The sequence below is a fragment of the Epinephelus fuscoguttatus genome, linkage group LG1 (genome assembly GCF_011397635.1).
Source record: "Epinephelus fuscoguttatus linkage group LG1, E.fuscoguttatus.final_Chr_v1".
NCBI lineage: Eukaryota > Metazoa > Chordata > Actinopteri > Perciformes > Serranidae > Epinephelus > Epinephelus fuscoguttatus.
The window spans coordinates 40886040-40903117 of NC_064752.1; the positions used below are offsets into that span (position 1 = coordinate 40886040).

General features: G+C 40.6%; 1 protein-coding gene across 1 annotated transcript; it reads right to left on the reverse strand.

Moving 5' to 3' along the window:
- Window positions 1–143: 143 nt before the first annotated feature.
- Window positions 144–16287, reverse strand: LOC125888961 (deleted in malignant brain tumors 1 protein-like). Its single transcript, XM_049576619.1, is given in 15 exon segments — window positions 144–193; window positions 463–773; window positions 1053–1404; window positions 1681–1725; window positions 1728–1990; window positions 2279–2630; window positions 2901–3211; window positions 3492–3549; window positions 3552–3820; window positions 4122–4436; window positions 4716–4773; window positions 4776–5044; window positions 5343–5679; window positions 6102–6284; window positions 16227–16287. Coding segments are annotated over 15 exon segments (3234 nt in total).
- Between the last annotated feature and the right edge of the window lie 791 nt (window positions 16288–17078).

Here is a 17078-nt window from a genome sequence, read left to right on the forward strand (position 1 = left end):
GTGCCCTTTGTGGTGCCTCCACAGCCCTGCCACAGCCCAGCTGTCGACAAACCACCTGAGCGTCATTCAGATTCCACAAGTCGTCACACACTGTTCCCCACTGGCCATTGTGGAAAATCTCCACTCTGCCAGAGCAGCGGCTGTTAAGAGTTGACCAGTCTCACTGGAACACTTGGTGTTGGAGGAGCAATTTCTGGTTGAAGGAGAAGCAAAATCTCTGTCAACCACATGACAACTGCAGGTTGTATTCACACCAGTATTGAGCAAAAGTCCAAGTTTCTTTAAAGGTAACTGTACTTGATTACTTAATCATTAGGGTTGTTTGTTTCTGTGACTTTTGTTGTTAAAAAAAAAAAGTCACCTTTATGGTATCCAGTTGGTGCCAGGATATTAGGTGCTATTTCTAGTTAATTCATGAACAGTATCAACTGAAGTCTGCTTACTGTGTGGAAACACACTTACCTTCACAGATGACACTAGCATCCTCAGAGTGACCACAGTTGTGGTTCCCTAATCCGCCATGTGGACAGTCTTGCAAAGAAGACTCACGTCCTGAACACTGAAGGTTATCTAACCAGATTTGTCCAGTGCCTTGTCCAAAACGTGCCCTTTGTGGTGCCTCCACAGCCCTGCCACAGCCCAGCTGTCGACAAACCACCTGAGCGTCATTCAAATTCCACAAGTCGTCACACACTGTTCCCCACTGGCCATTGTGGAAAATCTCCACTCTGCCAGAGCAGCGGCTGTAAGAGTTGACCAGTCTCACTGGAACACTTGGTGTTGGAGGAGCAATTTCTGGTTGAAGGAGAAGCAAAATCTCTGTCAACCACATGACAACTGCAGGTTGTATTCACACCAGTATTGAGCAAAGTCCAAGTTTCTTTAAAGGTAACTGTACTTGATTACTTAATCATTAGGGTTGTTTTTTTCTGTGACTTTTTGTTGTTAAAAAAAAAAAAAAAAAAAGTCAACTTTATGGTATCCAGTTGGTGCCAGGATATTAGGTGCTATTTCTAGTTATAAGTGAACAGTATCAACTGAAGTCTGCTTACTGTGTGGAAACACACTTACCTTCACAGATGACACTAGCATCCTCAGAATGACCACAGTTGTGGTTCCCTAATCCGCCATGTGGACAGTCTTGCAAAGAAGACTCACGTCCTGAACACTGAAGGTTATCTAACCAGATTTGTCCAGTGCCTTGTCCAAAACGTGCCCTTTGTGGTGCCTCCACAGCCCTGCCACAGCCCAGCTGTCGACAAACCACCTGAGCGTCATTCAGATTCCACAAGTCGTCACACACTGTTCCCCACTGGCCATTGTGGAAAATCTCCACTCTGCCAGAGCAGCGGCTGTTAGAGTTGACCAGTCTCACTGGAACACTTGGTGTTGGAGGAGCAATTTCTGGTTGAAGGAGAAGCAAAATCTCTGTCAACCACATGACAACTGCAGGTTGTATTCACACCAGTATTGAGCAAAAGTCCAAGTTTCTTTAAGGTAACTTTACTTGATTACTTAATCATTGGGCTTGTTTGTTTCTGTGACTTTTGTTGTAAGAAGAAAAAAAAAAAAAGTCAATTCTGTATGGTATCCAGTTGGTGTGAGAATATAAGGTGCCATTTCTAGTAATTCATGATCAATACAAACTGAAGTCTGCTTACTGTGTGGAAACACACTTACCTTCACAGATGACACTAGCATCCTCAGAGTGACCACAGTTGTGGTTCCTAATCCGCCATGTGGACAGTCTTGCAAAGAAGACTCACGTCCTGAACACTGAAGGTTATCTAACCAGATTTGTCCAGTGCCTTGTCCAAAACGTGCCCTTTGTGGTGCCTCCACAGCCCTGCCACAGCCCAGCTGTCGACAAACCACCTGAGCGTCATTCAGATTCCACAAGTCGTCACACACTGTTCCCCACTGGCCATTGTGGAAAATCTCCACTCTGCCAGAGCAGTGGCTGTTAGAGTTGACCAGTCTCACTGGAACACTTGGTGTTGGAGGAGCAATTTCTGGTTGAAGGAGAAGCAAAATCTCTGTCAACCACATGACAACTGCAGGTTGTATTCACACCAGTATTGAGCAAAAGTCCAAGTTTCTTTAAGGTAACTTTACTTGATTACTTAATCATGAGGGTTGTTTGTTTCTGTGACTTTTTTTTGTTAAAAAAAAAAAAAAAAAAAAAAAAAAAAGTCAACTTTATGGTATCCAGTTGGTGCCAGGATATTAGGTGCTATTTCTAGTTATAAGTGAACAGTATCAACTGAAGTCTGCTTACTGTGTGGAAACACACTTACCTTCACAGATGACACTAGCATCCTCAGAGTGACCACAGTTGTGGTTCCCTAATCCGCCATGTGGACAGTCTTGCAAAGAAGACTCACGTCCTGAACACTGAAGGTTATCTAACCAGATTTGTCCAGTGCCTTGTCCAAAACGTGCCCTTTGTGGTGCCTCCACAGCCCTGCCACAGCCCAGCTGTCGACAAACCACCTGAGCGTCATTCAGATTCCACAAGTCGTCACACACTGTTCCCCACTGGCCATTGTGGAAAATCTCCACTCTGCCAGAGCAGCGGCTGTAAGAGTTGACCAGTCTCACTGGAACACTTGGTGTTGGAGGAGCAATTTCTGGTTGAAGGAGAAGCAAAATCTCTGTCAACCACATGACAACTGCAGGTTGTATTCACACCAGTATTGAGCAAAAGTCCAAGTTACAGACACGTAACTTGACTTGATTACTTAATCATGAGGGTTGTTTGTTTCTGTGACTTTTTATTGTTAAAAAAAAAAAAAGTCAACTTTATGGTATCCAGTTGGTGCCAGGATATTAGGTGCTATTTCTAGTTATAAGTGAACAGTATCAACTGAAGTCTGCTTACTGTGTGGAAACACACTTACCTTCACAGATGACACTAGCATCCTCAGAATGGCGACAGTTGTGGTTCCCTAATCCGCCATGTGGACAGTCTTGCAAAGAAGACTCACGTCCTGAACACTGAAGGTTATCTAACCAGATTTGTCCAGTGCCTCGTCCAAAACGTGCCCTTTGTGGTGCCTCCACAGCCCTGCCACAGCCCAGCTGTCGACAAACCACCTGAGCGTCATTCAGATTCCACAAGTCGTCACACACTGTTCCCCACTGGCCATTGTGGAAAATCTCCACTCTGCCAGAGCAGCGGCTGTTAGAGTTGACCAGTCTCACTGGAACACTTGGTGTTGGAGGAGCAATTTCTGGTTGAAGGAGAAGCAAAATCTCTGTCAACCACATGACAACTGCAGGTTGTATTCACACCAGTATTGAGCAAAAGTCCAAGTTTCTTTAAGGTAACTTTACTTGATTACTTAATCATTGGGCTTGTTTGTTTCTGTGACTTTTTGTTGTAAGAAGAAAAAAAAAAAAAGTCAATTCTGTATGGTATCCAGTTGGTGTGAGAATATAAGGTGCCATTTCTAGTAATTCATGATCAATACAAACTGAAGTCTGCTTACTGTGTGGAAACACACTTACCTTCACAGATGACACTAGCATCCTCAGAGTGACCACAGTTGTGGTTCCTAATCCGCCATGTGGACAGTCTTGCAAAGAAGACTCACGTCCTGAACACTGAAGGTTATCTAACCAGATTTGTCCAGTGCCTTGTCCAAAACGTGCCCTTTGTGGTGCCTCCACAGCCCTGCCACAGCCCAGCTGTCGACAAACCACCTGAGCGTCATTCAGATTCCACAAGTCGTCACACACTGTTCCCCACTGGCCATTGTGGAAAATCTCCACTCTGCCAGAGCAGCGGCTGTAAGAGTTGACCAGTCTCACTGGAACACTTGGTGTTGGAGGAGCAATTTCTGGTTGAAGGAGAAGCAAAATCTCTGTCAACCACATGACAACTGCAGGTTGTATTCACACCAGTATTGAGCAAAAGTCCAAGTTTCTTAAAGGTAACTGTACTTGATTACTTAATCATTAGGGTTGTTTGTTTCTGTGACTTTTTGTTGTTAAAAAAAAAAAAAAAAAAAAAAAAAAGTCAACTTTATGGTATCCAGTTGGTGCCAGGATATTAGGTGCTATTTCTAGTTATAAGTGAACAGTATCAACTGAAGTCTGCTTACTGTGTGGAAACACACTTACCTTCACAGATGACACTAGCATCCTCAGAATGGCGACAGTTGTGGTTCCCTAATCCGCCATGTGGACAGTCTTGCAAAGAAGACTCACGTCCTGAACACTGAAGGTTATCTAACCAGATTTGTCCAGTGCCTTGTCCAAAACGTGCCCTTTGTGGTGCCTCCACAGCCCTGCCACAGCCCAGCTGTCGACAAACCACCTGAGCGTCATTCAGATTCCACAAGTCGTCACACACTGTTCCCCACTGGCCATTGTGGAAAATCTCCACTCTGCCAGAGCAGCGGCTGTTAGAGTTGACCAGTCTCACTGGAACACTTGGTGTTGGAGGAGCAATTTCTGGTTGAAGGAGAAGCAAAATCTCTGTCAACCACATGACAACTGCAGGTTGTATTCACACCAGTATTGAGCAAAAGTCCAAGTTTCTTTAAGGTAACTTTACTTGATTACTTAATCATTGGGCTTGTTTGTTTCTGTGAATTTTGTTTGTAAGAAGAAAAAAAAAAAAGTCAATTCTGTATGGTATCCAGTTGGTGTGAGAATATAAGGTGCCATTTCTAGTAATTCATGATCAATACAAACTGAAGTCTGCTTACTGTGTGGAAACACACTTACCTTCACAGATGACACTAGCATCCTCAGAGTGACCACAGTTGTGGTTCCTAATCCGCCATGTGGACAGTCTTGCAAAGAAGACTCACGTCCTGAACACTGAAGGTTATCTAACCAGATTTGTCCAGTGCCTTGTCCAAAACGTGCCCTTTGTGGTGCCTCCACAGCCCTGCCACAGCCCAGCTGTCGACAAACCACCTGAGCGTCATTCAGATTCCACAAGTCGTCACACACTGTTCCCCACTGGCCATTGTGGAAAATCTCCACTCTGCCAGAGCAGTGGCTGTTAGAGTTGACCAGTCTCACTGGAACACTTGGTGTTGGAGGAGCAATTTCTGGTTGAAGGAGAAGCAAAATCTCTGTCAACCACATGACAACTGCAGGTTGTATTCACACCAGTATTGAGCAAAAGTCCAAGTTTCTTTAAGGTAACTTTACTTGATTACTTAATCATGAGGGTTGTTTGTTTCTGTGACTTTTTGTTGTTAAAAAAAAAAAAAAAAAGAAAAAGTCAACTTTATGGTATCCAGTTGGTGCCAGGATATTAGGTGCTATTTCTAGTTATAAGTGAACAGTATCAACTGAAGTCTGCTTACTGTGTGGAAACACACTTACCTTCACAGATGACACTAGCATCCTCAGAATGGCGACAGTTGTGGTTCCCTAATCCGCCATGTGGACAGTCTTGCAAAGAAGACTCACGTCCTGAACACTGAAGGTTATCTAACCAGATTTGTCCAGTGCCTTGTCCAAAACGTGCCCTTTGTGGTGCCTCCACAGCCCTGCCACAGCCCAGCTGTCGACAAACCACCTGAGCGTCATTCAGATTCCACAAGTCGTCACACACTGTTCCCCACTGGCCATTGTGGAAAATCTCCACTCTGCCAGAGCAGCGGCTGTTAGAGTTGACCAGTCTCACTGGAACACTTGGTGTTGGAGGAGCAATTTCTGGTTGAAGGAGAAGCAAAATCTCTGTCAACCACATGACAACTGCAGGTTGTATTCACACCAGTATTGAGCAAAAGTCCAAGTTTCTTTAAGGTAACTTTACTTGATTACTTAATCATTGGGCTTGTTTGTTTCTGTGACTTTTTGTTGTAAGAAGAAAAAAAAAAAGTCAATTCTGTATGGTATCCAGTTGGTGTGAGAATATAAGGTGCCATTTCTAGTAATTCATGATCAATACAAACTGAAGTCTGCTTACTGTGTGGAAACACACTTACCTTCACAGATGACACTAGCATCCTCAGAGTGAGCACAGTTGTGGTTCCCTAATCCGCCATGTGGACAGTCTCTTAATGAAGACTCACTCCCTGAACACCCAAGGTCATCTAACCAAATTTGTCCAGTGCCTCGTCCAAAACGTGCACTTTGTGGTGCCTCCACAGCCCTGCCACAGCCCAGCTGTCGACAAACCACCTGAGCGTCATTCAAATTCCAGAAGTCGTCACACACCGTTCCCCACTGGCCATTGTGGAAGATCTCCACTCTGCCAGAGCAGCGGCTGTTAGAGTTGACCAGTCTCACTGAAGGTCCAGGTGTTGTTTGAGAAACTGTGAAAATAAAGACATCATATATCAATGGGATAAATCAGATGATGTCCTTAACAAATGATCAGTGTCTTTTTTGGCAGTGAATGAACGTTTCATTGTAAAAATATAACGTAAAGTACAACACAACATTGTGCAAACCCACACAGACTCTCTGCAGCTTCTTGTTTTGTCATTAGGTCAGGTGAGTCCTACTGCTCTTGCCCCTTTCCAATATAAAATCACAGGCTGCTCTTTCCAGTACACAAGCTGTGATAAGAACTGTTTAGCAGCATATAAAGCCAAAAAGATGGCTGATGAGGACACAGGTGGTTTGCTGGGCTCCACACAAGTCCTCCTTATTTTAAGATTTTTCTTGCCATTTGTCAGTGTTTTAACATATTTCTCATTGGAAGTAATTCATTGGAATAAGGTTTCTCCAAAGAACACTTTAAAGCAACAAAAACCCGTCAAATCTAAGCTGCATGATCAAGGGAAAGTTTGTCTGATGCTCTTCTGCTTCGTGATCCTGCTGGTTCCAATTAGACACTGCTGGCAATTTAAAGACAACCACAGTGAACCAAGCTCAGCATGGTTAGATAATCATATTGGCCAAATAGATCTTTATTTCTGTGGACATGGATATCATATCCTTTACACTGCCTGCTCACTAAAGGGATCAACACATCATGGAAAATCAAAGACCGGTCCACAACTTTCTGTGCAGCGTGGTGAAGGGCGCGTGCCAAAATTCATACTGGTTCTGCTACTCCTGGCTGGCGATATACATCTCAACCCCGGACCATTTATCGAAGAACCGGGCTGTTCCATTGCAGCACAATTACCCCACGCGCCATCAGCAGAGGCCCGGACCCCGCTTGGCAGGGAGTTTAATGCGGGAGAACAGCAACGGAGGCGCCAGGTGTGTTTGGAGAGGAGCTGCTACACCAGTCGGCAATGAGGCAGGATATGCGCTATGTTTATCAGGAGGCTTTGTGTGGTGGCGATTATGGGGAGATTTTTGCACCTTGTTGCCCTGGAGTAGCCGACAACAGCCTGACTGGTGAGTCCGCTCAATCTGACACCCATAAAATAAAGGCTACAATTGAACACGCCAGTACTGAAACATACGCATGTAAACTGGAGCCGAAAGCGGGGGCTGACACGAGCATGTTATGGTGTGTCCATTAGACTGTGATAAACTGTCGGAGACAACAGCCAAGGCTAGAACAGAAAACACATGCGGATTGCTGAAAGATAAACACAAATTTTTTGATCCGAAGATTGGGGCTGTGTTGGTGCGCACTTCTGCAGCGTGTCAAAAGACTGGCATGGGGAGGACTGTGTGCCGCGCAGCACAAAAGCAAAAACAATTGCTGTTTTTTCAGACAGTGAATCACGCCAGAGTATTATGGGACTCAAAATCTAAACCTAAAGGCATTCTTGGCGGTCATCTTAACATCCGAAGTATTGTACCAAAAGCAGATCGGATCAATTCTTTATTGACGGAGTCAAACTTGGACTATCTTTGTCTTACTGAAACTTGGCTACATAGCAGTGTGCCCACAAATATGATAGATGTACCAGGTTACGTGTGTTTCAGGAAGGATAGACAAGAAGGTCGGGGTTTTGATCTTTATTAAAGACAGGTTTAAATGCAGAGAAATACAATTGGACACTCATCTTGAATGTTTAGCTCTTAATATTATTCTTGCGCCGCAGATGAATTTTAATGTAATTGTTCTGTACAATCCACCTTCTTTTGCTGTTTCTTTTTATAATGAACTCCAAGCTATATTGAAGAAATTTGATAACCACACGGAAACAACTATATATGGAGATTTTAATATTAACTGGTTGAGTAAAGAAAACAAAAATAAATTGCAAGTAATCATGACAAAGTTTAATTTCAAGCAGATGATTAAAGGACCCACGCGCATTACGAGAAACACACAAACTCTAATTGACATGGTATTTACTAACAAATCAGATCGGATAATAAAAACTTATAATTTAATAACTGGATTGTCCGATCATAATATGACCCTGTCTGTCAGGAAACTAACAAAAAAAACGACTCCAGTACTTTGGAGACTGTATCTCTGACTCAGTAAAGACAGTCATCCTTAAATGCAAAACTGCACAATTTGAGCAGGAGTTTAGGAATGTTAGTTGGGATGAGATAACAGAGTTTCACGATTTAGACATGTGCTGTGACTCCATGACTCCACCATGGCTAAATAATGAAGTACGTACACTAATGAAAAAACGGGATCTGGCATTAAAAACATCATTATCATCTAAACTTAATACTGATAATCTTCTCTACAAAAGTTTGAGAAATAAAGTTGTACAGGAGTTACGTAAAGCAAAGTCATCATATTACACACAGCTGATAGGAAATGCTAATGGCCACAGTGCATCCTTGTGGAAACACTTAAATAATTTAACCAACAGATCACATGGCCAAAAAGACTCAAAGAGCTGGAAAAAAACGGAATAACCATTACTGATAAGGCCACAATGGCTCATGAATTTAATACGTATTTCATAAAATCAGTCCAGGAAGTAACACAGAATTTTGATTGTCAAACAACTGTAGTTGACTCGGAGGCTGTAGACATATGTAATTTATTTTGCATTAACGAGGTAAATGAAGCAAAAATATTGGAAGTAATTAAAAATCTGTCAAATTCCAAGGCAGAGGATATTTATAACTTAGACACTCTGTTCATTAAGAAGCACAGCACAGAGCTTGTTAAGCCCCTGACTCATCTTGTTAATTTATCAGTTAGAGAAAATAAATTCCCAAATAACTGGAAGAAAGCTATCGTCACACCAATTTTTAAAACGGGTGACTGTGATTTGGTCAGCAACTATTGCCCTATCTCCATTCTGCCTGTGTTGTCAAAGCTGCTTGAAAAGGTTGTGGCATCACAGGTTATTGAACACCTAGAAACCAATCAACTTCTTCATCCTCAACAATTTGGTTTTAGACCAAAACATTCAACCGAAACAGCAAATATTTTTTTCATTGAAAGTGGGGGCAGTGTTTCTAGACCTTAAAAAGGCCTTTGACACTGTCAGCCACAACATACTGCTGTCTAAGTTAAAATCTTTCAAATTTTCTAAAGAAGCAGTTGATTGGTTTGAGTCCTATCTTCAGAATAGAGAGCAGTGTGTAAAAACTAATCAAGAAAAATCTTATTTTTTAAACAACAGAATGGGGATTCCTCAAGGATCAATTCTTGGTCCATTGCTTTTCAGTCTGTTTATTAATGATTTACCTAAAACCTGTCCTGAGGCCGGCTTCCAGCTTTATGCAGATGACGCGGTCATTTATGCTCCTGCTAAGTCACCTAGCAAGGCAGCAGAGACCCTAACACAGCACTTGTATGAAGTCCAACAGTGGCTGGAACACAATCATCTCATTTTGAATTTAAATAAAACTGTGTCAATGTGTTTCTCAATAAGAAAACCAAGCTCTCATGAAAGTTTACATGTTAAAATAAAGAATGAAGAAATACAAGAGGTCAATGAATTTAAATTCTTAGGAATAGTTTTAGATCCACAGCTCAAGTTTGATAAACACATTAAGAAAATCACAAAAACTGTGAAGAGCAACCTTAACTGTTTCAGATTAATTAGGCATTATATTCCAACTCAAGCAGCTCAGATCTTCATGCACTCTATGATTTATTCTCATGTTGCATATTGTTTGACAGTATGGGCTCAAGCCTCACCTTCTACAGTAAGGAAAATTTCTTCATTATACAACCAGGCTCTAAAAATAATGGATAAAAAACCCATCCGGTGGCATCATTGCCATATACTAAAAAAATACAATCTTATGAGTTTTGACAGTTTTGTAGATTTGTGTTTTCTTAAGTTAGTATTCAAATGTATAAATAACCTTGTTCCTGAACCTCTTCACAGATATATTCAAAGACAGGACAGTAACAGAGTAACAAGAAGCACAGTGGAGGGAAACTGCAGAATTCAACACCATAGAACCACTTTTGGACAGTCAGCTCTCTCAGTTAATATAGTTAATATAAAGGTTGTAAACTCTGGAACACATTACCAACTGAAATAAAATCAGTAACTACTAATCTAATCTGAAAACCTTCACAAAAAAAAGTTAAGTGTTGGCTTAAAGCAAACCAGAGCTGTACCCATTTTTAGAGTGTGGTAGTTTAATTAGTTAATTTGGATTGGTTTGTAGGATTTTTTTTTTATTATTATTTTTTATTTTTTTCTCCTTACTATTGTCGTTTAGATTTGTGATGATTTTGAACTTAACCCTTGTAGTTTAAGTTATATTTGTACAGGATTATTTGTACAGCGTATATTGTATTGGTTTGTAAGTTTATTCTATTTTGTTTAGGGTTGTGATTATTTTGAACTTAATTCTGTAGGATAGGTTGTACTTGTTTTTGTATAGGGTATTTGTATATTGCATTTTTATAGGATTGTGATTTTGTATGTTGTATTTGTTTAAAAGTCCAACTAGGGACAGGAGTTGAAAATTAGCTGTAGCTATAACTCTATATGCAGCACATCAGATTCATGCTTTGTATTGAAACTATGTTAACTGCATTGTCCCTATAAAATAATAATAAAAAAATATTTGGATGAAACAAGTATACAGTCCCAACAGTGTACTTTATACAAGTAACCTTCGAGTATCATCTGAGTAAGATGTGTTAGTAACTGTACCCATGATGAAGCAAAGTCCTCATTTCAGTAGCTGTGTTCAAGGGGACTGCCCCTTTTTCTTATGGCCCCAGTAGTCCAAGAAAGACCCATTGGACTAAAAGCCCATTTGTACAACAGCACATTATCCTGAAATGAAATGTCCATGGCCCCAAATGGCTATTTCTCCAGTGGCACTCTCCACAAGGCTAATCGTTATGTAGAATGATGTCAGTGGACCTTTCCATTGGGGTGACTGTACCTCTTGTTGACTAGTACTTTGTTGGTTGGGTTGCTGAGATCGGTTAAGGTTAAGGTAAGAATAGCAGGCTAAAACAGCAGCAGAGTAGGACAGGTAATGCCTTTGCCATTGTAGAAAGGTCTAGTGACTAATTAGGGCATGAATTTTTCTTCTTCTTCTTCTTCTTCTTCCTCCAAATGAATTGCCTTTTTGGGGGCTTAACATACTAAAAAACTCATGAACCTTTACAGATATATCAGAACTGGTTAAAAAATTTGATATTTTAAAAGGAACCCTGACTAGTTAGACATGTAGGGCTCAATAAGCCACAATTTTTCTATTGTACTAAAATATGTTGTTAGAAAGACATGAAATGTTGTCATTGCTTTAAATTTCTTCAATGTTTACAACGCAATGCATGCCAGGGTGATGACGTAGAATGGTTGTTCTGTGAGTGGTTTACCTGACGGCTGCTGCTACCTGACGCTATCACCAGAGAAAATGTCACATTGTGCTGCATTCGGATGTAATTTCCAGTTGACAACAAGGGAACTGATTTAAGTTTACACATGTTTCCTAGTGATAAGAAGAGGAGAAAGCAGTGGGAAAGTGCTTGTGGGTGAACAGAACTTCCTAAAGACCTGCGGCTCTGTTCTCGCCACTTCTCCCCAGATGATTTTGAGGTCTTTAGTCGACTAGAGCTGCTAAAGGAGCTAACGGGTGCTGCTGGGTATAAATGTCGACTTAAACAAAATGCCGTGCCGACAATTTTCTCACATAAGGAGTCTAAACGCCCTCGGGAGGGGAGTGAAATGTGCGCAACAAAATGCCAAAAACAGGAGATGCTGGATGCTCTCTTGTGCCGCAAAGAACCCGCTCCTGCTGCTGTAGCTTCTGAAGGTGAACCATCAGACACACCACTGGTTATGGAGGAAGCTAACAGTCCACCCGTTCAACCCGTTCAATCCGTAAGTGTAAGTGTACAGTGTTCTCCAAGTAAGTCCGATGCAGAGACTCAGACGGAGAATGTTAAAGACACGTTGGATGCAGCGTGTCGCAGCGTGTCGTGTGCTGTGATGCACGGGATATCTTCAACAAAGATCAAACTCGTAAAGATTGTAAACTCGTCAGTGTGTTTTATTGTGTATCACAACATATAAAGCATACGACAGTGGTGGATGCTAATCTCTGAGATCATTGATATTGGATGACATTTTACGGTACCTTGAACAGCTGCTGACAAAAATTGAAGCTCCTGACAACACACGCTCTCTCGCTCGGTTGTCATAAAGATGCAGTTTCAGCACTGACACCAGCTGTTTTGTCCCACTCGCACCTCATGTCTCTGTTCGTCTACTACGTCTTCGTGTTCTTCCTGTATATCTTCTGTGTTGTCCTCCTCGCTAGCTTGTCGCTCGGGTTCAAATTGAAATAGCTGAATAGCTGACATTTTTTGCGCAGTTACCAGGTGTCAGAAACAGCGGTTGCAACCATTTGACGTCACTACCCACACTGCATTGCGGCGTAAACAACAATGGCAACCTACGAGTGAAATTATATTTTCTTTTTTTTTTTTTTTTAGAACAAAGACTTCTACAATGTTATTTATATCAAATTAATATAACGGACACTAATATTGATGATATAAGGCCTACATGTCTAACTAGTCGGGGTTCCTTTTAAGGGTCTCATGCTTGTTTTCCAAAAAATGGCTCAGTAGCCCCCCCTTGAAAATTTTGAGGAAACAGCCCTCAAAGCTTATTAAACATAGGTGTATGAAACTTGGCAGGCATATGTAACACTACAAGATGTACAAAAAAAGACCTTGAAGAAGAAGGTTATTACAGGCTTGCGTTTTCGTCACACCATGTGACCATGGCATGCAACAGGAAGTTGTTTGTTACTCCAGCATACATGGTCCAATCTTCCCCAAAATTCACAGGATTGATGACAGTCCCGCCCTGAACAGATCTGCCTGTCAATATTTACTGATGAGTACAGTGCCACCTAGCGGCTACAGGAAGTACGTCTTTTCAGACACGTATTTTTTGATTTACCTTACATTACATTGAGATGCTGTGGTATATAGGCTACTTCATGTATAGTAACATGACATATCATGACTGCCTTCTCCAACTCCCCCTAGTGGGAAGAGGAAGTGATACAAAATGTGAAATAGTCATTCCAGGACTGAATGAAGGATATGCCATCTCACTCTTGATTGTGCTGTCTGACGCATTGGCTGGCATCCTGCCAGCACCCCTGAGTTGCGCAGAGGTGCGAGGGCCTGTTCATTGCTGCTGGCAGCTTTAATTAGCTTTGTGCTCCTGTTTGTGAGACTGTGTAGCCTATTTTCAGAAAACAGCCCTTTGTAGCAATGCGCGTTTGTTTTCAGAATAACGGGCTGTCATCCAAATGGGCTTTCTATCCAAAGGGACATTTTATGGACTATTGAGCCTTTTAAATTATTGATCATCAGAACAATGGTATGACACTGTATTCCATCTCTTACTGTTGATATAAAAAATGATCAGATGCTCAATCTTGAGATTATTCTGCAAACAGTTTTCTCATGAATAATAAATAAATCAATTTCTGATCAACCCATACCAATTTCAGGTTACAAATAGCATCTTCCCGTTAGGTCCCACCCATTTCCATTTTTAAGTCGATCCAGTAATCATTGAAAAGCTGGATCGTAACTCAAAAATTAGTATTGAGAAGAAACAGAATATGTCACAACTACTATCATTAAACATTTATTGGTTAGAGCTGAAAAAACACTATAAACATTTACTCAAACATGGTACTTAAGTACAATTTTTGAGTACCTGTACTTGAGTATTTCCATTTTATGCTCGTTACTACTTGAATTTAACTACAGTGGCCCCCCAGACCGGGCCCCTGAAAATCTTGGGGTCGCACACCAAAACAAAAAGCTATCACTGAATTGCAGGATTCCAATTATTATTTCTTGTTATTGGGGTTTTCGTTTCTAAAAGATATTAGGTATAAATAAAATAGTCAGTCTTGGCAGCAAATAAGGTAAAGCATCATATGAAAAGGCAACTAGAAGAAAAAAAACTGACAAAAACAAGCAAGCAAAACAACAACATGAAAACAGAGGTGAGTAAACAAATGTTGCAGTTGTGAACAGTAATCATGAAGTACACATGGACCACTGTACTTTATAATCTTAATCCAGTTGCCCCGCCCCCACTCAAGTCTTTGTTTTTTATTAACCATTAGTCATGAAGCTCCCCCAGGTATTTTCAAACATTGCCAGTTTTCCGTTAGTAATATTATGTTGGTTTTTCCATAGCAACTCAAGTTAATAAATCCTTAATATACTGATTTATACTTGGTTTGTTCACATCTTGTAGCTATTGCTCTTTTAGCTTGTGAGAGACACTTGGTCTTCTTGGTAATTAAATATTTTGGATGAATACCTAAAATGCACAGCTTTGGCCAATAAGGGATTTTTAATTTTGTTATCTGATTACCCATGTCAAGAAGTCCCTTCCAAAACCTTCTGACTACATTGCAATACTTCAAGCAGTGAAAGAGTGCTTCTTTAGCATTATTACATTTGAGGCATGTGTCTGGCATATTGGAATTAAATTTGGCAGGATTTCAATTATGCTGTTGAAATATACGGGCAAGTTGAAAACTATATTAATACAAAGAGTTAAGGAATCACATACTGATATACTTTGATTTATTTTACAGTTAATATTACTAATTATCTGATGTGTATAAACTAATAACAGTACAGTGAACATTTTGAGCTCCATAACAATCCAGTTTTAATGTGTTACATATCTCTACATGTTGGTGATTCATTGTGCGATAAATATGCTGCTTGGTTGGTACCAATGGATGCCCTAGGCTGTCTGTTTTCACAAAATACCGCTACCTCTGTGGTAGAAAGACAGCAATATCCACTTCCAAGCAATAGTATTTGTAACAAACTTACAGGGTAATCGAGGAATGGACATGTAATTTGAGGTAGCCAACAACCGTTTTATACATCTGAAGAACTTCTATTAATAAAAAATGAACTGCTTAGTAACGAGACCAGGCGTCTAATTGAGACAGGAGTTTATTTGTCAGTAAAGGTAACTGGGTGTTTAATTGGGATTAGGGTTTTAACTGAACTTTTAAGGTAGAACTCAGAAAGAAATTTACACTCTGTTTAAAAAGGATTCAGATGAATACCTCATGATACAAGAGACAATGTGAAGCAGCAGAGCAACCTTATGTCTGTTTTTACATTTGACATTAACATAAATCAATCAAACTCATGCATCCTTTTGTTAAAACAATCCAGTTAATCAATTCAGTACCAGTTAATATAACCTATGCTTCCAAACCTGTATAAACAGCTGCATCATTACTTGGCAAAACTCAATACACACACAGTGAAGCTGGCATCAGCCAAATACTACAAAGACAGAGTCCGTGTGGCGGGTAAAAAAAACACCCAAGTGACACGTCACGTCTGTGCCCCTAAATTTCGGCTGCAATTAACTTGTGCACACAAGATATAAAAAAAAGTCACCTTTCAGGACTTTAGGGGATCTGTAGTATTGTATATTTTACAAAACAATGATCCAAAATAGTGAGAACTCATGCCACTACTCTGAAGATGTAGGGTGTTTTCATGAACCATGACTGGTATTTAATTAAAAAAAAAAAAAAAAAAAAAAAAAATAGAGAAAACAGCAAGAAAGTGTGTTCATGGACAGAGTTTTCAGCTACAGTAAAAAGAACGGATCCTTAACTGTTTTAGTTTGATTTGGAGCCACATAGTAATGTACAGTAATGATATGCAATGTGATGTTAGTAAAATGGGGTTGAGTTGTAGAGTGGGATGGTAATTATCTGTGGTATTGACCCAACCTGCGTCTCCCTTTACATTACAAGAAATCATTTGATCTGTTGTTAATGTAAAACTATTGATTGATGCAGCTATAAGCACAGAAAAATTGAGCTTAATGAGTAACCTGATAATAAGTAAAACATTTTACCTGACCATCCAGTTAACGTCTGCATCAGCAGGAGCAACAGCGTACCCCGAGCCATCGTCATTACGGGACACACACCTGCTGAAAAGGACGGAAGAGATATTATGACAGCCTGCATCAGAACAGACACCAAAATACTGGCTTGCTCAATGATGGATGTAAATGTAAATTCTAATTTACAAAATGACCAAATCATGCTACCATTCATGAATATGAAGGACAGAAAGTAGATTAGATTAAAAGACAGTGTACTGCCAGTGCCCTTACTTGCCTTAGAGTGGCTTTTTGGGAATCCAGCAGTGAGTAAAGGAGCTGGGAATGGGACCATGTTAAAATCAGTGCTGGTGTCCAGAAACATGGCTATTATATTATTAGGACCTTGTAACACTTAAAATATAAATTGGATTTTAAAGATGAACAACACAAGGGTGCAAATTGGCTAGGGAAGAGAAATTAAACATTGTTTGTGTTCAATGGCATTAACCAATCATATCTCATGAAAACTATAAAATGTACTGTGCAATATATATATTTACTGTTCACCATCACCATTTCCCCCATGTTGTCATCATCATTCACTTACCTTTTCCAGGTGTGACACTGGCAGTCGTCCTCAGAGGCTGAGTGGTAGCGCTCAGTCAGTGCTGGAGAGAAGAGTCCCAGCAGGACTCTGCTGCCTCCCTTGATGCACCGTTCATTTTATAGGAGTCTGAGTCAGATCAGATGGCACAGTGATGCTTGGTATGTTCTGAACTGGATGCCAAGATCATGCCTTGTTTAAGAAAGAATGTTGCATATCTAGATGGGTAACTCTGACAAGTTAGGCAAGCTTAAGTTGTTTGTGCTTTGTAATAA